Source organism: Ovis aries, chromosome 19 (assembly GCF_016772045.2).
Source record: "Ovis aries strain OAR_USU_Benz2616 breed Rambouillet chromosome 19, ARS-UI_Ramb_v3.0, whole genome shotgun sequence".
Classification (NCBI taxonomy): domain Eukaryota; kingdom Metazoa; phylum Chordata; class Mammalia; order Artiodactyla; family Bovidae; genus Ovis; species Ovis aries.
Window position 1 is genome coordinate 52972883 of NC_056072.1, and position 22700 is coordinate 52995582.

The window sequence follows — 22700 nt, forward strand, 5'->3', positions numbered from 1 at the left end:
ATGGACCAGCTCTTACATGAATTTGCAGCTCCAACTTGTGTCTCTTAGGATGGTTCAGAAATTCTCAACTCATAATTCCAAAAAAAGTGACCCTAGACTAGCAAGATCACTCCTCTAGGAACCTGTCTGGAAGACAGAATCTTCAGGTTAGGTCTCAAAGACTGCTCAGAAATACTCTTTGAATAATAATGAGCCAGACACAGTACAAACAGTAACTATAACATTGTTAAGCAAACACACAGGGAAGAAGTTGCCAGAAGTGGAAAACAGAAGAATCAGCAGGTGAGTGTTCTTAAAAGGAATAAATAGAACTTCTAGAAAGGAAAAAAAGTACAGCAATTGAAATTAGCTATGCAGCTGACCAATTTAACAGATTAAACATAGCTAAAAAGAGAAGTAGTGATGTGGAAAGTATATGAAAAAATTATGTAGAATGCAACATAGAAAGAAAATAAGCAAATTTAGAAATTTAAGAGCATCAATCCATTGTCTTCTAAATCTAAAGTTTCTGATGAGAAAGCTGATAGCGGTTTTTGATCCCTGCTGCTGCTGCTGCTGCTGCTAAGTCGCTTCAGTCGTGTCCGACTGTGTGTGACCCCATAGACGGCAGCCCACCAGGCTCCCTCATCTCTGGGATTCTCCAGGCAAGAACACTGGACTGGGTTGCCATTTCCTTCTCCAATGCAGGAAAGTGAAAAGTGAAAGTGAAAATTCTCAGTTGTGTCTGACTCCTAGTGACCCCTTGGACTGCAGCCCATGAGGCTCCTCCCTCCATGGGATTTTCCAGGCAAGAGTACTGGAGTGGGTTGCCATTGCTTCCCTAATTTTTGTATATGACATTTTTTTCTTCTTGAAAAGAAAATTGTTTTTAAGTTTTTAGCAGTTTATTTTCGGCTTCCTGATTCTGAGAGAGAAGTTTTGGAAAGCTCATGAGATGTTTTAGTAAACAGATCTACACAAAGAATATTTTTTTGAAGCGTAAATAAATCAGATATATTTGATGCATATTTATCTCTAAATTTCAGAGATTAAACAATGAATGAAAAATACTCTTTAGGAAAAATGAGTTCGGGGTTTCATCCAGTGTAAAATGCTTTGAAAGTTATTTTCTTGAAAAGTTTTTGATTTTAAAAAATAAAAGAAATAAGCAATAGTTGTAAAAGTTATTTTTAAATCTCCCTCCAGTGTTCTGAAACTTCAAGAGGTTATATGTGTGGGTCTTCTTTTAATCCATTGGATGGCACATGTGTATTTATGCTGCATTTATATCGGCTCTATTTAGTCCTCCTGTTCTCAGCTTCTTTCAGTGGTACCTAGTACTTCTAATTGTTGAGTCTTTCTGGAGTTCTGCTGTGCACATCAGCTTTCTCCCTGGGTGTTCCCCTCCCAAGTTGGACACTTGGGCGTCCAATTTATGTCACAGTTTTCTTTGCTCTGTTGGGTCAATTACCGTTCATCCATTTGATCTTTGACTTCCAAATGACATTATTATCTTCCCTGTTTCCCTCTTGCCTTCCTCTCACTCATGGATTTGTGGCTTAAAAAAAGAAAATCTCATTCGTGCCATGTTATTGGCATTTTACAAGGAGGGAGGGTACTTAGAAGTCTTTGAGCTACTGTTTTAAACTCTAAAAGTTCCTGGACATATTTGTCTTTATTTTTTCTATGTTTACTTCCACGTTGCAGGTTTTGGAATGTGTATCATAAATAGCTATGAAAGTTCTAATAGTCTTTCCTCTCTGGCAATGTTTTTATTCTCTGGAACAATTTAGGTGCCTGGCTGAGGACGTTGGGGACGTTGCATTTGTGAAAAACGACACAGTCTGGGAGAACACGAATGGTAGGTGAAGGTGTTGTCCTTTCCCCTGCAGAGCACAATCTCTGCCGCCACAACATAGCCTACTGTTGTGGCAGCCCCCACGCGGGTTGGAAAAGAATTTCCTGACACACAGTATTTCAGCAAGGAGTGACTTTATAAGAACAAGGAGCAGAGATAATGAGGGTGCTGCAGGCACAGTGGGCCGACCTCCTGGCCAGGGATGGTCGACCGAACGCTGTTAGAACAGCAACCAGGCTCAAGGGAGAGCCGACTCTTTCCTGGGTTAGTAGCCAGTTTTTATAACCTCAAGACGAAAAGGGTGCTGCTGGAAGGGTGGCATTAGGTGATTGGTTAGGGCGCTAGAGGGTGAGTACCAGGGTAGGCAATTTTTCCTGTTAATAATATGGGGTCAGGAAACTGGTCGGTAAGGATCAGGTGGGCTTTTGGCAATGGTTACTATGGGGCTCAGTCAGTTCCAGAGGTGCCCTTGACTCTGGGCCACAGAAGCACGCCATCTGCCTGTCTCAGCCGATTAGAAGTTGAAGGTGAATGATACTAAAAAAAAAAAAAAAGTTGAACATATGCAAGTAAAAATTTCCCCTTTTTTAGAAGGAAGTAGAAGCCTTCATTCAGCCCCTATGAGCTCTCAGTGGGGAGACTCCTTGGAGAGTGAATGAGGGCAAACTCACAGGCGGATGATCAAGCGGAAGATCCGCCAGCCAGCAGAGAAGTAGCCACTCTCTCTTCTGACCTCTGGTGAAAATAATAATGATAAATTCAAGACTCTCCGCAGTTTGCTTCATTCTAAACTGCACCTTTGTGCTCACCTCCCATCAGCCTCTCCACCCAGAGGGAACTACCACTTCCTCCCCTGGAGAAGGACCTGCCTCAACTTTCCACCTCCCTCCCCCAGTGACAGCTACAGTCCTAGGCTCTGCTTCCTCAAGTCCCTGGGGAGAGTGACTGGGTCCAGACATGTAAATTTTGGGATGATCTGAGTATCAGATAGACAAAGCCAAGAGGTTGGAGGAAGTGTTTTCTTGAGGGGAGAGGGCAAAAGGAGAGAAGCAGCCAGCCATGTGACCGCGGAAGCTGTATTTGCATACACACAGGCGATCTGCATACGCACAGGCGGGCCTGCACACAACTGTATTTCGAATTCAGGAACCGTGAATCTAAGTGATCTCCAGGGCTCAGATGAGTATAGTTTTAAGCTGCTCTGGGATTTTGCAACTGTATTTTATTGAAATTGATTTAAATATACTGGATAAACCCATAAGAGAAGTTCCTATCCTTCTTCTAGTTACATTAAGAGCGTTGGAATACGAAAGAAAACAATTTCTTCTTGAACACAAACCAGCACTTTTATTTCTGGAACTTGCTGGGAAATATGGATTTTTCATATTTTTATAATACACAGTCCAATGTAACAGCTTTATGGAGATATAGTTTATATACTGTAAAATCCACCCATTCGGACTCTCTGATTCAGTGATCTGCAGCGCATTCACAGAGTGGTGCAGCTGCCAACAAAATCCAACTGGAGAACGTTCACAAAACCCCTTTAAAAAGCTCTGCTCCTGTTAGCAGTCCCTTCCCCACACCCCCCAGAGCTGGCAACCACCAATTCACTGTCTGTCTCCAAAAATTAGATTTGCCCATTGTGGGCATTTTACAGAAATGGAATCCTACGATAAGTGGTCTTCTGTGACTGGTTTGTCTTACTTTGCATCCTGTTTTCATCTGTGTGGTAGCATGCGTCAGAACTTGGCTCCTTCTTGTTGCTGAGTAAGACTCCATCGTGAGCATATAGTGCTGGTATTTGATACATTTGAAGTCTGTATAACTTGAGGAGCTTTATTTGTTCTCCTTCACGTGTGTGCATTTCAAGAGGCCGGTGGGTGGTCACAGCCCCAGAAAGGAGGCTTTGACTCACCGGGCAGCTGTGGCTGATGCAGCCTTCTCTCTGTCTCCAGGAGAGAGCTCTGCAGACTGGGCTAAGAACTTGAATCGCGAGGACTTCAGGTTGCTCTGCCTCGATGGCACCACGAAGCCTGTGACGGAGGCTCAGAGCTGCTACCTGGCGGTGGCCCCGAATCACGCTGTGGTGTCTCGGAGCGATAGGGCAGCACACGTGGAACAGGTGCTGCTCCACCAGCAGGTAAGGATCACAGGGCCTCCTGCCTGTGCTTATCTGCAGGGACTCCCCTCAGGTGGGCAACCACAGAGCTCAGCGGATCCGCTCATCTCCAGCCATTCTTCCTCGTGCCCCAGCTTGAGGCTGGAGATGGCAGTAGTTGTCCACACTGTTGGCCTGCCCCGAGTCTCAGGCCCCTGGACATGTGCTCACTGCCCAGCCAGGAGAGGCTGTCTCTCCTTGAGCCTCCTGTTGTTCTTCCAGCAAATGAGGGAGGCGACTGAACCTTCCTTTCACAGCCAGGTAGAGAGTTGGGTTTCTTCTGCTGATGTCTCCAGAGCCTGGGCTGGCTGGGCAATGTTCTCTGACAAGGTCCCTGCATTTGTAATCTCTAAAAACAGCTGACCCAGAACCTCTATAGATTTAAGGCTATCTGTGTGAAGATTTCTTTCTATTTGAAAGACATCCTATAATTTCCTTCAAGTCTGGGATTTTTCTATTAGCTTGTCTAGTTCTGTGTTAAAACGGCATGTTTTTTTCTAGATGAGCTTTAAAGACAGTGACCCTAGGATGTAAAAATAAGCCCAGTTACTAGCATGCCTGGAGCTTCCATTATGCATAGTCACAGGTGCTGATAAGAGGTCTGCCACCTTGAAGGTGCTTGGTCCTTGCAGCTCACCTCTGGAGGAGCCCTGGGCACAAAGGAGGAACCATGGTCGGGGTAGGCCAGGTGACCCGCCCAAGGCAATGACCTGGTCTGTGGCAGAGAGGATTTCCCGTGCAGACTGCCCCTCTGGGAGAGCTGGCCTATTAGAATGCTAGAGGTGATTAACTTTGAGGATGGATCTCAAACTCCTCCTCTGGTACCCATCAGAAGTTCTGAGGGCGGAAGCCACAGATTTAAGGAGCAAGGCAAGATGGTGGGAGGTGAGATCAGTGGTGAGATCGGAGGTGAGATCAGGTGGTGAGGTGCCTGGGCGCTGGCCTGGGGCCTGGAGCAGGGGAAGGCTCACCCAGGGCAGTGGATCGATTCTAGAACTCGGCTCCTTTTGCCCCACGGTCTTCGGGCAGCTGATCCTGCACAGCAGAGATTGCCTCCCAAGTCCATAATCTCTCTTCTTTTCCTCAGCCGGTCTCTTACTGTCTGCCCTTCTGACATAGGCTCTGTTCGGGAAAAATGGAAAAAACTGCCCGGACCAGTTTTGTTTGTTCAAATCTGAAACCAAAAACCTTCTGTTCAATGACAACACTGAGTGTCTGGCCAAACTTGGAGGCAGACCAACGTATGAAAAATATTTGGGGACAGAGTATGTCACGGCCATTGCCAACCTGAAAAAATGCTCAACCTCCCGTAAGTGGAATATAAATAACATCACTGAGAAACTGTCTTGCATGAAGGTCAAAGTTGGAGGGTCAAACATTTTAGGGGTGATGTGGGTTTAAAAACAGTAAGGCAATGCAATGTCTCTGTACCTCAGAGATGGAGATGGTGAAGGACAGGGAGGCCTGGCGTGCTGTAGTCCATGGGGTTTTGCAAAGAGTTGGACACGACTGAGCGACTGAACAACAAATACCTCAGGAAATTATGCTCTCATTGATGAAGTGAAAGAATTAGAGAATAAAATAAAGCAGTAGATAATATGCTAAATTTTTATAATGCTGATAGCAATTGTAAATATATTTATGCATGTAAATATATCTATGTTCGTAAATATATGTATATATGATACACATGGGCTTCCCAGGTGGCGCTAGTGGTAAAGAACCTGCCTTCCAATGCATATAAACATGTACACATGTCTATACATATATATTGAGAAATGGCAAATTCTGATTTCTAGGCAGTTACCATAAACAGTAACCATAAAGAGAATACAAATTCTCATAAACCATTTTAGCCAGGAAAATGTATTGACAACAATTTAAAAACGTTTAGAAGACATAGCAGAGTGTTGTCAGGCTCCAGGCAATAATTCCCAAATCTCAGTGAGTTCTACCTCCTCTGTGCACTGGAGTCATCCGGGTTCCTGTTTCTGGTCCCTCCCCAGGGGAGTTGGAGGCATTGGTGGGGCTTGTGTGGTGGTCCAGGGGGGAGGGGGAAAGCTGGGAATCTCTACATCAGTGGTTCTCAACGGAGGATGATTTTGTCCCTGAGGCATTTGGCAATGCCAGGAAGTATTTTTAATTCTGATGACTTGGGGTAGGGGTGCTGCTGGCATCTGTGGGTAGAAGCAAGGATGTTTCTACACAAAGCACAGAACAGCCTTCACAATGCAGAGTTCCCCAGCCCCAAATGTCAGTAGTGCCAAGGCTGAGAAACCCTACTGTATCCACAGGTATCTCAGGAATCGTGATGCAGGTGGATCTAGGGCCACACTCAGAACCCTGCTGCAGGGCTACTCTCAGAGCAGCCGCTCAGGACTGCACAGATCATGCGCCTCTGCAGGGCAGGCTCCTCTGTCTGTGCTGAATCCCCAGGGCTTAGCAGAGACTCGTACAAAGCAGGTGCTCAGGAGGCATTCACGGATGAATGAGTGAGTGCCGAGGTCGACACTATTGCAGGCAGATTTGCACGAAAATGATTGGTTGCTCGCAAAAGAAATTCAAGGACCATGTGAACTTGAGAGTGTAACAGCTGATTCACCTGGAGACAAGTGGGTGGGGGTCGTGTCACTCAGGCCAGAGCAGGAAATCTCGAAACTCAATGAGGACCAGAGCTTCTGTGTGCTCCCTTGGGCCCTGCTGCTCTTAGCAGGAGGGGTCATTGGGAAATATGGGGATGGCAAGCTTTGACCTACAGTGGGGAAGAAGGGCAGAGGGAAGTCTGTTTTAGTGTCTTCTCTGATTGATGCATTGATTCCAAGGGAAAAAAAAAGGAATCCATTTCTGAATCTCTGGCTTTGTTGTGTCCCACAGCGCTTCTGGAAGCCTGCACCTTCCTGACGAGGTAAAGCCTGCAAAGAAGCTAGCCTGCCTCCCCGGGCCTCAGCTCCTCCCTGCTCTCAGCCCCAGTCTCCAGGCGCGAGGGACCTTCCTCTCCCTTCCTGAAGTCGGATTTTTGCCAAGCTCATCAGTATTCACAATTCCCTGCTGTCATCTTAGCAAGAAATAAAATTAGAAATGCTGTTGATTTTCATTCCCTATAAAATGCCAATTATCTTCTCTCGAATGTTCTACTGAAATCGTGTCTGACAAAATACCTGCCCAGTGGAACCTTTCCTTCCCTGTTTTCCAGGTCACACCTGCCTCCCACTTTCCTGCAGTTTTGTGTTTGGTGTCTGATGGTCTGGAATCTAAGGTCAGGCCAAGAAACTATTTTCCTCTAGGGAACATGGTTGGTCAGTTACATAGTTGTCTGTGTAAGTGTAGGTTTGAGTATGTGCATATATGTTTGTTTCTAAGGTGGGGAAGAAATAGAGAGTAGGAATCAAGTGATCAGTGGAAGAAAGTGGGTGCCAAGAAGGTTTATGAGTATTTGGTATTTTAAGTAAATAGCATCAGGTGTAATACATGTACAAGTATAGACAACCAGGGGAAAATGTGGAATACATTGGGCCCTCCGTGTCCCTGGGTTACACATCCTTGAATTCAACCAACAGAGGACTGAAAATATTTGAAAAATTTCAGAAAGTTCCAGAATGTAAAACTTGAATTTGCCATGTGCTGCCAACTATTTACATATAGTTTACATTGTATTAGGTGTTGTTAAGTAGCCTAGAGGTAATTTAAAATGTATAGGAGGAAAAAAAAAAAAAAGATAAAATGTTCAGGAGGATATGTATGCAAAGACTACATCATTTTACATAGAGACTTGAGCATCCTTGGATTTGTCCTGGAACCAATCCCTGGGTATACTGAGGTACAAGGGAAAACTAACTGTGCATAACTGTGCATTTATCCCTTGGCTTTACTGGTCCTCGTTCTCCAGTTAACCTCTAGTCATCGGTTTATTCCTACTTTTCTCAGCCAAGCTTTTTCAAGTGCGGTCAGAGAGGGCTGCCTTCACTTTCTTCAGCAAGTCGGGTGGGTGGTTGGGTCATTCTCTCTTCACCTCACTGTAATTTGATTCTAACCTATTCACTCCCTTGAAGTGAATAAGAATTCTGGAATAAGACGGAAGCTTAGTAGGGTTCCCATCTCTTCCCCCAAGCCCCGTACATCTCCGATCCTGTGGACCATGTGGTTCTTGAAGCCCTGTTTCCTGATCTTCCTTGCTGCTCCTCCTCCTTCCTTTCTCTGCCTTTAACATTTTTTAAAGTTTATTTTTAAAATTTATTCTTCTTCTTCTGTTCGTTGCACTGGGTCTTCGTTTCTGGAAGGACTTTTCTCTATAGTTGTTGTGACAGGCTTCTCACTGCAGTGGCTTCTCTTGTTGTGGAGCATGGACTCCAGGGCTCATGGGTATCAGTAGATAACTTAAGCGGAATGAAAGGCCCATGAAATCCCCTTTTCTGGCTGAAATAAAGTTTCAAAGTCTAACATCACTGTATCCATTGAAAGTGAAAGTTGGTCAGTCGTGTCTGACTCTTTGCTACTCCATGGACTATAGTCCTTGGAATTCTCCAGGCCAGAATACTGGAGTGGGCAGCTTTTCCCTTCTCCAGGGGATCTTCCCAACCCAGGAATCGAACTGAGATCTCCTGCATTGCAGGCAGATTTCTTTACCAACTGAGCTATCAGGGAAGCCCCTGTATCCATTAGCTCATGCTAAGTTATGTCAACATCCCAGTGCCTTACATAACAAAGCCACATTCATGGGTCATGGGTCACATTCATGCCTGTCATGAGTCATCAGAGACCGCACTCTGACCGCACCTGGGTCTCTTTATTCTGAGGCCCAGGCTGAACCAGCAGCTCCCACCTGGGGTGTGTTGGCCTATAAACAGGGGAAAATAAAAGGGTTGGAGGCACAACACAATAACTCTTAAAGCTTCCTCCTGGGAGAGGCCATATAATTTCCATAATTTCATCACCCAAAACAAGTCAGGAGGTCACAGCATCACTGTGTGTGTGTGGGGGAGGGGTCTTTGGTCTCACATCCTTTCACTCTGACCCTGAATTGAGTGTGAACTCTGTTTGGTGTCCCTGGTTTTACTTTCTGAAACACCCAAGTTCCTTAAAATCTTCTAGGAAAGCACATGGCCTTGCATTCTGCATGGTTCCCACTCTAAGCTTTTTTCTGCCTGACACAGATATTAATGACCATCAATTGTAATACATTTTAGCACATTCCACTTCAGATTGTACTGAATTAGTGTTTCCTCAGTTTTTTGGAAAATATTCTAATCTATAGTTAACCCAAGCAGACTATTCACGGAGGCTAATTATTTACTCACTTCAAACTCACCACTAATTCCTCAGAAAGACAACAGTTTGCAGCATCTGTAACATCTGTTTACTCATCAAAAGCCAAGGAAAGCCATTCAGAACCATCTGCCTTGTGTTCTGACCATGGATATTGGTCCCAGTGTCTTCAGCTCTGTAAGCAAGAATTGTCAATGAAAGGTTAACAGTCGTTTTGGAAATTTTAAATATTTATTTATTTTGGGCCGTGCTCAGTCTTAGTCGCTGTATGGGCTTTTCCCTAGTTGCGGTGTTTGGGCTTCTCACTGTGGTGGCCTCATCCGTTGTATATCACGGGCTCTAGGGCATGAGAACTTTAGAAGTTGCAGTTCCCTGGCTCTAGAGCACAGACTCAGTACTTGGGGTGCACAGGCTTAGTTACTCTGTGGCACGTGGAAGCTTCCCAGATGACGGATTGAATTTGTGTCCTCTACGCTGGCAGGCGGATTCTTTACCACTGAGCTACCCAGGAAGCCCTAACAGTCTTAAATAAGTTAATTTTCTCTGGACACATTTGTTTGCAGTTGCAATCAAATGATTTCTTTCATTCAACATAGTTAAAAGGCTTTTCTTGCTTGGTTAACAAATGAGCTATTTAGAAACTTACTTTGCTTATAGCCTTATTTCATTTTTTGTTCTGAAGAAAAAAAAATTTTCTTTTTTTTTTTTTTTTGGTTTTGGCTGGACTGTACAGCTTGTTGAAGTTTAATTCCTTGACCAGAAATTGATTCTGGGCCCATAGCAGTGAAAGAGCCAAGTCCTAACCACTGAATTGCCAGGGAATTCCCTTGAAGAAATTCTGTTGTGATGAGATATTTCACTTTAAAATTTCTAAATTTCCTGATTTTTTTTTTTCTCTCTGAGTTTGGAATAGCGCAATGAATGCTTAGGCTGGAAATATCAACACATGTTGTATTCTTTTAGCACAATGACAGTTTCACTGTGTAATAAACACACTGCTTTGTCATCTAATTCGATAACAAAATAATCCACAATCCATCGTGACATTTGAAGTTCACTTTTCTCTTTGCTTATTTTTGACATGTTGGATATGAACTGGCAATAAACAGAAACTGTCTACTGAAAACATTTTCTAAAAATTTACATTGTGTGTAAAGAGAAACTGTTTTCTCTACTGACAACACTTTTTTTATATTGAAATATAGTTGATTTAAGATGTGTCAAATTTCTATTGTACAGCAAAGTGATTCAGTTGTATATATATATGTACATTATTTTACAAATATTTTTCCATTGTGGTTTATCACAGGAGTTTGAATATAGTTCCCTGTGCTATACAGTAGGGCCTTGTTGTTTATCCATTCTACAGATAATAGTTTATATCTGCTAATCCCAAACTCCCAATTCATCCCTGCCACAACACCCTTGCCACTGGCAACCACAAGTCTGTTCTGTATGCATGTGTCTACTCAAACCATTTTGGATGCTAAATATGTGGGTTTCTTACACCAAACAATTGTCTAATTCTCTGTGGACACAACTGGGTTTCCTGAAAGTCATTTCAATTTTGACACTAACCACTTAGAGTTCACCACAGGTTAAAGGCCCAGGCCCACCAGACTGCCCTCTTCCTTTAGATGCCAATCACAAGTAGTGGGTTCCCAGGTTACATATACTTTTGACCATCTTGGCTATAAACCGAGGGCTCCCACAACTTTGATACGTTTGATAATTTGCTATAATGACTCAGAATTCAGGGAAACACTTCACTTATTGTTTCCTATTTATGTTAAAGGAGCATATAAAAGATACAGAATAGCCAGATAAAGAGGTACATAGGCTAAAGACTGGGAGGGCCTAGAGCATAGGCGCTTCTGTCCCTGTGGAGTTGGGGTGTGCCTCTCTTCCAGCACATGAATGCATTCATTAACCAAGAAGCTCCCTGAACACGGTAGTATAGGGTTTGTATGGAAGTTTTGTAACATACATACAATTGATTAAGCCATTTACCTCTGGTGGTTATCCAGCCACTCTGCCATCCCTGGAGGTTGGGAAGTAGAGCTGAAAGATCCAATCCTCTAATTACAAGTTGGTGCTGGGAACCAGCTCCCACCCTGAACTTACATAGGAAAGCAGCAAAAGTTACTTCACCAGCATATGCTCAGGTCTGACTGAAACTCAGGCATAAAGTTTATTATGAATAACAAAAGACACTCATCACCCCACCAGTCTAGGCTGAAGATTGCATGTACATGTCACATTGTATTGTACGTGTACATGTACATGTCATTGCCGTATCACGTCATCCGTCTGCTACTTGTAGTGCTGTTGAATCATAACCACCTGACTGTGGTTTGCAACGCACCAAGGGGCAGCAGGAAGCCATGAGTTCCAGAAACCATCTCACAACCACTGGACTCAGCCATTACAGTGCAAAAAAAGCTCACTAGCAATACATATTTACAATGCCAATTAAACTTTGTTAATGGACACTGAAATCTTTATTTCAAACGACTTTCACATGCCATGAAAAAATATTCTTTTGACTTTTTCCCAACTATTAAAAAATAAGGTAAAAGCCATTCTTTGTGCAGGTGCCCTGCCAAACAAAACGACAGGTGGTAGGCGGGGTTTGTTCCAAGGCTTGTAGTTTGCCAGTTCCTTTGGATGCGCCCTTTGTCCTCTGGTAGGAACATCGCCGGCCCTTTCCACCTACTCTCGCAAGTTAGGCTCTGCCTCTGCCCAGCAGGACAAGTTCCTGGAGGAGCTCGACAAGCACAACAACGACGACTCTTGTTTCCACTGCACCACGTGTCGAAAGGGCCTAGAGCTGCTCTGGGGCAGCGATTTAGCCACCACGCCGATACCTCCAGCGCGGTGCTGCAGCGCTTGGTCAGTGCTATTCGGATCATCTGCACCGCGCAGGAGTCCACGTGGCTGGCAGTGTTTGCGCCTGCGCCTGCGCAGTCCTTCCGTGGAGGGCTGCGCGGCAGAGGGCCCGAAGGTTATCGCGAGGGTTAGAAGGTTCTCGCGAGGCCTCAAAAGTTCTCTGGCGGCCTCGAAGATTCTGTCAAGGGCTTGAAAGTTCCCCGGAGGGCTCCAAGGTTTTCCCTCGGGCTGCTTTCCTTGTTTTGCGGGTTTAGTTTGAGGGAAAAGCCGCTACCATGTGGTGCGGGGAGCTTCCTGTCAGGAGGAGCGTCGTGTATTCTTAAGTCGGGAAACAGACTGAGGCTGTGTAATTGTCTCTCAGGGAGTTAGCTGTTACCCTTAGCGTATTTGGACTAGTTTAGCGCCGCATTGTTTCCAGAAATAATTACAAGTCAGTCCTGAGTGGGAAAGAAGTCGCCTGTGAGCAGGACATCTAGAGCCCAGGCCCAGCTCTGCTGCTGTGTGGCTGTGCGACCTCAGGTAAGTCCCTTAGCTGCTCTTGCCTCAGCTTTATTTCTGGGTGAAATGAGGGGCTGGGCCTTGTTCTCTATGACTGTCGAACAGATCGAGTCTCACCCCAGTCATGAGGGACCAGAAAGGAGAAGATTTTTAAAGTTTGTCCTGGGGGAGGATATCATACTTTTTTCTTTGTTTTCACCTGTGGTGGTCTGTGTGCAGGCTAGAAAAGAATTTCTGGAAAGGCAGAATGAGAGGTGAATACAGTTTATTAGAGTGCACTCATTAAATAGAGTGTGTCTGATAGACAAAGCAGGCAGGGTCAGGGAAGAAATGACAACGAACACGTGTCATCTGCCTGTCTTTTCTAGCCAGGGAACAAGGAAGGGAAGGGATCTTGCTGTCATCTACTAATTAGGTACCATATGTATGCTTTCCTTTTCGGGGGAGAAGAACAGGACAAATACCCTTCCTAATATGGGGTTAGCAAAGGGACGAGCCATGCTCCCCAGGATGGCGCAAAAATTGCAACGGTTGCGACATGGGTGGAAGGGCGATAAGGGTCTGATGCTTTCTGTTTCTGCCTTCTGAGGCCTTTCGAGCTCAGCTTGTTCTCTGGTCCTCTGGCCACGATATTATCCAGACAATATCAGAGTTAGTTTTCTGGGCTTACCTCGTGGCTCAGTGGTAAAGAATCTATCTGCCGGTGCAGGAGACATGAGATCCATCTCTGGTCCAGGAACGTTCCACAAGCTGCAGAGCAACTGAGTCTGTGTTCCTCAACTACTAAGCCTGTGCCCAGAGCCAGGGAGCTGCCACTGCTGGGCACAGGTGAGAAGCCACTGCGGTGAGAAGCCCATGCACCACAGCTAGAGAGTAGCCCGTGCTCCCTGCAACCAGAGAAAGTGCACAGACAGCAATGAAGACCCATCATGGCCAGAAAATTAAAAAAAAAAAATCAGTTTTCCTCTTCAGCTTGATCTTAGGAACATTTCCCTTTGTGCAGTGAGAGTCAAAGAGGGCTCAATGGACATCTACATACCCAGCATGTGGAGCTGACAGGTGTTAACATTTTGATGTGTTTTCCTCGTTTCTGTTATATGACCTGATGTGTGTGTGTGTGAGACATTAAATTATTTGAATGTGAGTTGTGACCACTGTGACATTTCATTTCTAAGTTGTTTCTTTTTGCATTTTTAAAAACAAATTATTTTTAACTGGAGGATAATTGCTTTACAATATTGTGTTGATTTCTGCCGTACATCAACATGAATCAGCCATATCATTCCTAAATTCTTGAGCATGCATTCTCTAAGAATAAGGACAGTGTCCCACATAATTCCAGTTTTATTGTTACTCTTGAAATGATAAATCTATAGCATCTGATATGTCGTTCATAGTCACATTTTTCAGCTTTTCCCTGTAATGTCTTTAGCCTCTTTTTAAGGAGGTGTTCCCATTACCCACTGGTAGTCAACCCCTCCTTCTTACCTTCCCTCATGGGCATGAGTCTCACTCTTCTCTGTGGGAATAACAGCACCTGTGTTGGCTGGAGTCTTTTTCTTGGCCACCTCCTCATCTGTCACTGCATCCCATCTCCTCTAGTCCATTTGGAGATGAACCTGACCCTCTGCCTTGGAGTCTTTCAGAGACAGAGTGGAAACAGTGAGTGTGTGTGCAGATCGTTGTCAGACAGAGCTGGCGTGTACTTGGGGACTTGTGTTGTGTGCTTTGCAGAGGAGGGCCAGCCTGTTTGCATGGTGCAGCTGGGGAAGGTCCTGAGCCATGGTGAGCAAGCTGCGTGCACCCCCAGGAAGTGTGTGGCAGGTGAGCTGCAAAGACAGACGCCTGAAGTAGCGTGTGGGTGAGGGCTTGGTGGGGAGGGCTGTCCACAGACTCACAGCAAAACTATTGAGCTGACCATGTGGTTGAGGGCAGAGGAAAACATGTATTGTCATAGGCGATACAAGCCAGATGGTCTGATCCTCCCTACCACTGCTTCAAACAAAGAAGCGGGCATGAGCCCCATGTCCCCAGATCCTTTTGTTAAACATAGTCATTTACCTGGCAGTTGCAGGAGGCTGATATGGGGAGGAGGAGGCCCATGAGAACTGAAATTCAAACACCATCAAGTTTCAGGCAGCATCTGTGGAGGGTGTGAGGAAAAGTGCTGTGTGGCAGCATCCAATGGGCCAGTCACTGTGTTGCTCACTAAGCCCTCATCCCGTCCATCAACCCTGCCTGAGGAGAAAAGTCTTATTCCCAGTTATCTGAAGGTCAGGGAGGCTAGCTGGCCTGTGTTGGGTCCCACTGGAAGAGAGACACCCCTTCCTACCCTCTCTCCAAGCAGGCACGGCAGGGGACTCTAGGGATGTGACTAATGGCCCTGGTCATAGCTAAAGGCCACACCCCAGGGAAAGATCAAAGGATTTAGAGTCGGAAATTTAGATCAAAGATTTTCTTTTTTTGGATGTGCCAGAGATGGTTGGTTGGAGAACTCTGCTTTTCCCAGTGTCCGTAAATGGGTGGCTGACGGGACCAGCAATCCTCAGACCCGCCTTCCCCCAATCACTTGGTATATTGTGAAAAATCTGGTGCAGTTATATACAGGAACTCACTCTATAAACCAAGCTCTAGAGACAAACCAGGAAGTACTGGGTGGAGGAGAGGAAGGAGCATAAGATTTGATATCAGAAAATGTCAAGCCCAGATTCTGACCCCTGAGAGCTGTGTGATTTATTTCTCCGTTTCCACACTTGTAAACTGAAGCTGATGATTCTCAGTTTTCTTTGATTTTTCTGTGGTGCAGATATGTCTGTGAAGGCAGTTGGTAAACAACAACAACAAAGTCTTATTGAAATTCCAACTAGGTGGGGGAGCCTGAGACCAGCAAAGGATGAGTATCTCTTAGGAAGGAGGATGACTGGGGCTGATGTGGCCCCAGAACATTTGGAAAGAAAAAAAGGGTATTTGTTGCTTAACCAAAATTCAAAATTAACTGGCATCTTGTGTTTTTTTTCAACCTCAAATTTTATTGTTTTCTCATTCACTGTATCAGTTGTTTACCATTTTACAATTTGTTCCATTTATACCCACAAATACATAGAATTGAGATGAACAAGAGACTTCTCGTGAGGTTTCAGCCTTTCTCTCAAATGTCCCAAATCAGAATTATCTTGACTTGATAGGAAATGCTTTTTGCATTAGAAAATAATTTAATTTACAGGCAAAACAGAAACATCATCAATTTTTCTTAACTATGCTGACTATCTTCTCTTTGGCTTTTTAATGATTGTTTTCTAATGCAGTAGTTTGTAGAAAAGTGCAAAAGCATGTGTTTTTTTTTTTTAGTTGAAAGATAGTTGATTCACAGTGTTTTAGTAGTTTCAAGTATATAGCATAGTGCTTCTGTATTTTTGCAAATGATACTCCTTTATAAGTTATTATAAGTTAATGGCTATAGTTCCCTATACTACGTGACACACCTTTGATACTTGTCTATTTTATACATAGTGGTTTGTGTTTGTTGACCCCATATCCCTAGCTTGTCCCCTGCCCTTCCTCTCCCCTGCGGTAACTACAAGTGTATTTTCTATGTCCATGCCTCTGTCTCTGTTTTTCATAGACACTCATTTGTGTTATTTTCTAGATTCCACATAAGTGATGCCATGCAGTATTTCTCTTTCTCTGTCTGACTTATTTCATGCAGCACAATATTCTGTAGGTCCGTCCACGTGTCTGCAAATGGCAGAATTCCTTCCTTTTTATGGCTGAATGATATTTCGCTTTGGGTGTGTGTACATTGTCTGATCTGCACCTGATGGCCCTTGGGCTGCTCTCATGTCTTGGCTGTTGTAAATGGTGCAAGCTGGAATCATTCTTATCTTTAGGACGACTGTCTCCTGCTAGGGGAAGAAGATCTTGCTGGATTATCAATGTTCCAAATATACTACTTATGTGTGTGAGCTGTTGTAACTGGATCATCCTGCACAAACTTTTGCTTTTCAATAATGATTTCACTCTGAGTCACTGTCAGAATTTATATACGCCCATGTTTTCATTCTGAAAATTCTGAAAAGATGTGTTCTGTGATTTCAGCACTGTGTCTGTGAACATCCAAAACCAATGTCATTTTGTCTGAGATTTCTGTCCCATATGTGGTAGAGGTGAATGGAGAGTCCAGACCTCATATCAGCATGTGAAGAAGATTCCCACGTGCCTTCTCCTTCTCCTCTCTTCATATCTGCTGGGGTACTTTCTTCTGAGGTCTTGCTCTTAACTTGTCATGGTGTTTTTATTTGCTATTTAATTTCATTCAGGATGAGTCCTGACTTAGCTCAGGCTGTCACAACACATACCACGGACTTGGTGGCTTAAACAACAGAATCTTGTTTCTCACAGTACTCAAGGCTGGGAGGTCCAGCATTGAGGGGCCAGTGGAATTCTGGTGCAGGCTCTCTCCCTGGCTTGCCAGTGGTCACTTTCTTGCTGTGTCCTCCCATGCTGCAGAGAGAACACATTCTCTAGTGTCTTTTCTTAAAAGGCATTAATCCCTTCCTGAGGGCTCCACATCTAAACCAAGTTACCCCACAAAGTCCCCATCTCCAAATACCGTCACACTGGGGCTTGGATTGCAACATATGAATGTTTTGGAGGACACGATCCATCCATACTACCCTGTGAGGACACGAAAGAGCCAGGGATTGGTATAGCCTGTGACTGAGCAACTTCACTTTCACTTTTATGCATTGGAGAAGGAAATGGCAGCCCACTGCAGTGTTCTTGCCTGGAGAATCCCAGGGACAGGGGAGCCTGGTGGGCTGCCGTCTATGGGGTTGCACACAGTTGGACACGACTGCAGCGACTTAGCAGTAGCCGCAGTGCTTACTATGAGATCTCTCCCAGGTGCCACCTCTTCCTCCTCCCTCCTCTGTAATGGAGGTGAGAGGTTGTTGTCCATAGTCATCCCACATTTAAGCTGTCACCTCTACTTGGGATATGTAACAGAAAACAGGCGCTAGATAGCACCCAGCAAGCCTATTGTGGCATTTTGTAGTTACATGTGGTGAGGCCTAAGGTGTATGTTACACTGAAAAGAACAAAGCATGCCTTGTGTTAAAGATTTCTAGACACAATCTTACATTTACTATTGTTAAATAGGAGGAAGTATTAGAAACCTTGGGAGGCTCAGCGGTTGGGGTTATCTGGGCTCATTGGGGGTGTGGCAAGTAGCCAAGAAGACCCAGAGTACTTTCCACAGAGAAAGTCTGTTTTCCTCTTTTTTTTTTTTTTGATTTTTTGATTTTTTTAAATTTACATTTTATTTTTTTACTTTACAATACTGTATTGGTTTTGCCATCCAGAGCCTCCAGCTAGCCAGCTCTTTCAATCAGGAAAGGTGCCTGATAAATTACTTCTGTGTGAGTAGGTTGCTTCTCTTACAGAATGTGGTCCAGTTGGTTGTAAAAGTGCATATTTTCTTTATGTATTTTCTCACCTGAATTTTGAAAGTTTGGTGTGCTGGCCACAGCATAGATTCTGGAGTGAATGGCACTGGGTTTGTGTCCCAGCTTTGCCACTCTCTAGCTGTGTGATCATAGACAAATTTCTGAGCCTGTTTCCTCCCCAGAGAAAGGAGACTAATTCCGCCCATATCATGAGCAAACAGTGAGGTGTGGAGGAGCTTGTGTTTGTCAAGAGCCTAGCGCATTGCCTGAGACAGATTCGGCGCTTGGTGGGTGTTTGTTCACTGCCCCCTTTTCTCCCTGTACCCTATTTTATATACAAATGTGTAAAAAACTATTGGACAGGACAAGGCGATGAGTGAAAAATCGATGTTTATTTATCCTGCCTCTGACAGGAGCTAGTTTCTGTTTAGGGAGAAAGGTAATATTCTTCCCCTGAGGTGCCTTGGGCAGGCTCCTCAGTGGGTAGCGGTGCAGCGTCACTACACAGGCAGCAAAGGCGGCTGAGGTGTTTCCTAAATGCCTTGTCAAGAAGCATGTAGAGGAGAGGGTTGATGAAGCAGTGGGTGGTGGCGATGATTCTCGTGATCTGAATGCTTTTGTTCAGGTTGTAACTACTGGCACAGCCATGCAGGGAGACGTGTTCTTTGAAAGCAGACAGGAAAAGTGTAATATTGTAGGGTCCCCACATCAGAAGGAAAACTGCCATTATGGTGAAAACAAGCTTGAAGAGGCCATAGTTCCTCTCCCGGAACTGGAGTGTTTTCCTCATTCGCACGTAGCAATATACAAAAACAAACAGTGGCAAAAGAAATCCCAAAATGTTCATCTTTAAGGTCAGAAAATGCTTCCAGAATGTCTCATCATCTGGTAAGAAGTGAAGTCCGGTAAAGAAGCACTTGTATTTCTGGCTTTCCATCTGAGGTTTGTAAAAAACAAGTTCAGGCAAAGTGACCAGAGCGGCTGTGACCCACACTAGAGTGCTCATGAGGATGCTGCCGGCCACAGTCCTACAGGCCGAGAAGCGCCTTCTCACGTGGAAAAACTCCTTGTACCTTTGCACAGTCAGAAGGACGTTGAAAAATGCCTCACTGTACAGGCCTATGGAGAAGAGCATCAGGAGAATCTTACACAGGGGGTCATCAAAGCCCTCCCCATGAGAGGCTGCGTAAGCCCAGAATGGCAGAGTGAGCAAGAAACCCAAGTTAGAAAGCGCCAAATTGAGGAAGCAGATATTTTCTGCTTGCTTGAGTCCTTTGTATTTTACCAGGATAAACACAACCAAGATATTGTCCAGGAGGCCAACTATGAACACCGTGGTGTAGAGGGAAGGCACCAGCTGGGCTGAGAGAATCTTGGGGTCGTATGGGACGCATGGTTCTATTTTGCTGTTACTCAGGTCATCCTCGATGAGGACGTCATAGTCATCCTCTGGTGCTGACGTGTAATTAGCCATCTTCAGGCTGCCCTGGGGAGAAATGAAAGGTTATTTTTCCTTCATACAGCTGTGTGGTCCTGGATGAAACAGCACACAGGACTAGAGCCCCTGCAGCCACACTCGTCCTTTTCTGGTGTTTATTTTAGCCAGAGCCGGTCTACAGCTCAGAAGATTTAAAATAAACATTTCTTTAACATGCCCCTGCATCCCGAGCGCAGCTGCTTTAATTCATCCCTTCATTAAGCACTGAGGTGTTTAGTAGTATGCCAGCTACCACAGGGAGACAAAAGTAAACGTTACCCTTCTTCATACAACTTCATTCTCTTGGTAGAAACAAGACTTGCCTACTTGAAGCTATATAAGAAAAAACACAATTAGAGAGAACTAAGTACCAGGGTTTAGTTTCTCAAAATTGGTGTCAGTCACAGTTCCTATGTGTTTAACAAGTTACTCACCCTCTGTAAACAGCTTCCTGTGATAGGCAGAGAAGTCTGAGTTCTTGTCTCGAAGGATATAAATAAGTGCTTGCAAAAGTGAAACCACTCTTAAGTATCAAATGGACACAACTGGTTAAATACGTCGATGACTTACCAGTGACTGAGTTCCTGGGAGGGGAGGGAACAGCCTCCTGACCTACCATCCGAGTTGCTGTGGGAGCCGTCTGGCCAGATGAAAGACTAACTTCCTTCTGAAAAGCTGGCCCCTGACCCTTTGGGGCAAGAGAAACCACTGTTTATCCCCCTGGTGGCTGTGTCCCACCAGTCACAGGTCTCGGGGACTAAGCGAAATAAGGCAACTTGAAAGCTCCCACTAACCCCTAGAGAGTTTCTCAAGCTGCAGAGAGAAACCGGGAAGTTGTTTGCTCCTGCTGCTGCTCTCCCCACCCCCACCCCGCACCCCGCCTTTGATTTCCCTGTGGCCATCCTGCTGGCTGCCCCAGATAAGGAACTAAGTTATTGCTGCTTCTCAGTGATACTGAGGGAGGGATGGAAAATGCTCTGATGTGCAACTCTGAGCAGGTAGTGGGTAGCAGCAGACAAGTGTCATACGCGGTGACTGTGCGTCCAAACCGGGCTGACGCTCCCCTGTAGCATTTCATCAGTATTAGCATATGGGTCAGTGTTCAAGAACTTGTAGTGAGCAACTCTGTTTGGACTTGTACTGTTACTTTTGAAAGTAGCAGTAACTGAGAGGAACAGTAACAGGGCTTTCCTCATAGCTCAGCTGGTAAAGAATCTGTCTGCAGTGTGGGAGACCTGGCTTTGATCCCTGGGTTGGGAAGATACCCTGGAGAAGGGAATGGCTACCCACTCCAGTAATCTGGCCTGCAGAATTCTGTGGACTGTATAGTCCATGGGGTTGCAAAGAGTAGGACACGACTGAGTGACTTTCTTTATTCTTTTTGAGAGACATTTTTTGTGTGTCAGATATTTGGCTGAAGAATGGGTCCCCAAGGGAGGATGTGGGGACAGTGGAAGCCACAGAATGATGTCATTTGGGAAGAGAGTGGGTGCAGAGATGAGACCTCAGTACCAGTGAGCCTGGGGGAAATCGATGGAGTTAGGAAGGATGTTAGGAGCTGACCCTGCTCCTATAAGAAGGGCCTAGTGCAGGAAGATTCCATGGTGAGAACACAAAGGCTCTATCGAGATGCTGTGCAGAGAATGTGAGGGGCACAAGTTCAACCTTAGACTGAGGCTGGGGTGGGTGACGTTTAAGACCAGAGAGAAAGGAAGCTGAGAGTCCAAATTTGAAGGGAGATGGGGGTGGTTGGAAAGAAAGATGAACTGAGAAAAATAAATAACTGGAAAATCTGTATGAACTCCTGGATCAACTCTTGGTACCTGTGATGGACCTAATTTGGGGACCAGTCTTACATGTTGGCTTCGTGTTCATTTCACTGGTTAAAAGACTTCTGTTAATGCCAAAAATGTGTTTGAGGTGATAGTGCAGAATGTGGACCTGTCAAAGTAGAAATATAACTGAGGGATCTATTAAGGGAAAGGAAAAATAAACAATAAATGCCTGGACAAATATGTGACAAGCATTGAATTTAACCCAGAGGGAAACTCGTGATGTTCCTCTGTATGAAGGGGTTGGGAGGGGTTGGGAGAGATTGGTGCTGCTGGGAACCTGGGCTGTGAATGTTTCCCAGCAACTCTTCCCCCATCATCCCCCAGTATGGCTTCTGTGTGTCACTGAGGGTCACTGTGCCCTGGGGGTTCTGCCCCCTGCAGCTGGGCTATTTGGAGACACATCAGTCCCCCCACAACTTTGACTAAGTGATGGTGCCTCATGGTGCTTTATTGCCTGATGCTCACTGGTCAGTCTCCAGGAGGGGAATGAGGGTCAAGTCAAACTTTGAAACTTAAAAAACCCTGTGAACATACACCCTGCACGTTGTGTGGTTAAGTGGAGGAAAATAGCAGCAAGCAGGTGCTTCATCTGTATCACAGAATCATGTGAAATTTGAAGTTTCCTAGAGAAAAGCATCGTTCGGTAAATTCCAGATCACCCTAACTTCCTGATATTCAAATGGACTTCACTTTCGGGATTATTTTATTTTGGCTTGATTCCCAGAATTCTGCTTATTTACACCCAGACCTTGGAGTTCTTTTTTTTTTTTTTTATTGAAATATAATCGATGAAAAGCATTCTAGAAGTTTAAGGTGTGCCATACCGATACATTTATATTGCAGTATGATTGCCATGGTAGTGTTAGCTAACAAAATTACCAATTTTTTATGTGGTGAAAACAATAAAGTTCTGTTTTCTCAGCAGATTTAATGTTTATAATACAGTTTGGTTGTCTGTAATCACTATACTGTATATTAGATCTCGAAGACCACGGGATTCTTGAAAATTGAAAATTAGTAGCAAGGAGTGGTTTAAAAGTCTAAAGTTGAAGCAGGAGGAAGGTTTTATTTACCATTTTAGTATCTGGAACTGTAATAGGGTCATCATTATTGGTGAAACTTCACTACATTCTAAGGTTTGTGAGCTGCAATCTCAATTAAAAAAAAAGAAGTACAAGGTCTGGGTGTAAATAAGCAGAATTCTGGGAATCAAGCCAAATAAAATAATTCTGAAAGTGAAGTCCATTTGAATATCAGGAAGTTAGAGTGATCCTTACCGAACAATGCTTTTCTCTAG

General features: G+C 44.6%; 2 protein-coding genes and 1 long non-coding RNA gene across 11 annotated transcripts in view; 1 reads left to right on the plus strand and 2 right to left on the minus strand.

Moving 5' to 3' along the window:
• The window catches only part of LTF (lactotransferrin), a 30102-nt gene extending 23195 nt beyond the window's left edge, over positions 1-6907 (plus strand). The window contains 4 exon segments of the mRNA NM_001024862.1: positions 1773-1840; positions 3796-3980; positions 5118-5307; positions 6873-6907. Coding sequence (NP_001020033.1) covers positions 1773-1840; positions 3796-3980; positions 5118-5307; positions 6873-6907 — 478 coding nt within the window.
• Positions 6908-12895: 5988 nt separating this feature from the next.
• Positions 12896-14375, minus strand: LOC121817261 (uncharacterized). The gene is made up of 2 exons (XR_006057095.2): positions 14136-14375; positions 12896-13534 (listed from the first exon to the last, which is right to left on the minus strand). It is a non-coding gene; the product is annotated as an uncharacterized LOC121817261 (long non-coding RNA).
• A 4089-nt stretch (positions 14376-18464) lies between these two features.
• On the minus strand, positions 18465-20378 carry CCRL2 (C-C motif chemokine receptor like 2). 9 transcript variants are annotated; one of them, XM_042236370.2, is made up of 3 exons: positions 20139-20378; positions 19848-19901; positions 18465-19572 (listed from the first exon to the last, which is right to left on the minus strand). In XM_042236370.2, exons 2-3 carry the CDS (start codon positions 19865-19867, stop codon positions 18519-18521), a joined length of 1074 nt encoding a protein of 357 aa, XP_042092304.1. In that variant the 5' UTR covers positions 19868-19901; positions 20139-20378; the 3' UTR covers positions 18465-18518. The 9 variants fall into 9 exon arrangements, with proteins under 9 accessions (XP_042092304.1, XP_042092305.1, XP_011955568.2 ...); XM_042236371.2 differs by having other exon boundaries at positions 18465-19577; XM_012100178.4 differs by lacking the exon at positions 20139-20378 and adding an exon at positions 20003-20115.
• Positions 20379-22700: the final 2322 nt, after the last annotated feature.

Coding starts and splice junctions, on each gene's coding strand:
- CCRL2 (XM_042236370.2), bottom strand. CDS start 19,867: ATGAAGTTGTATGAAGAAGG. Junction 19,573..19,847: donor ATGAAGTTGTATGAAGAAGG/GTAACGTTTACT, acceptor TCCCCAGGGCAG/CCTGAAGATGGCTAATTACA.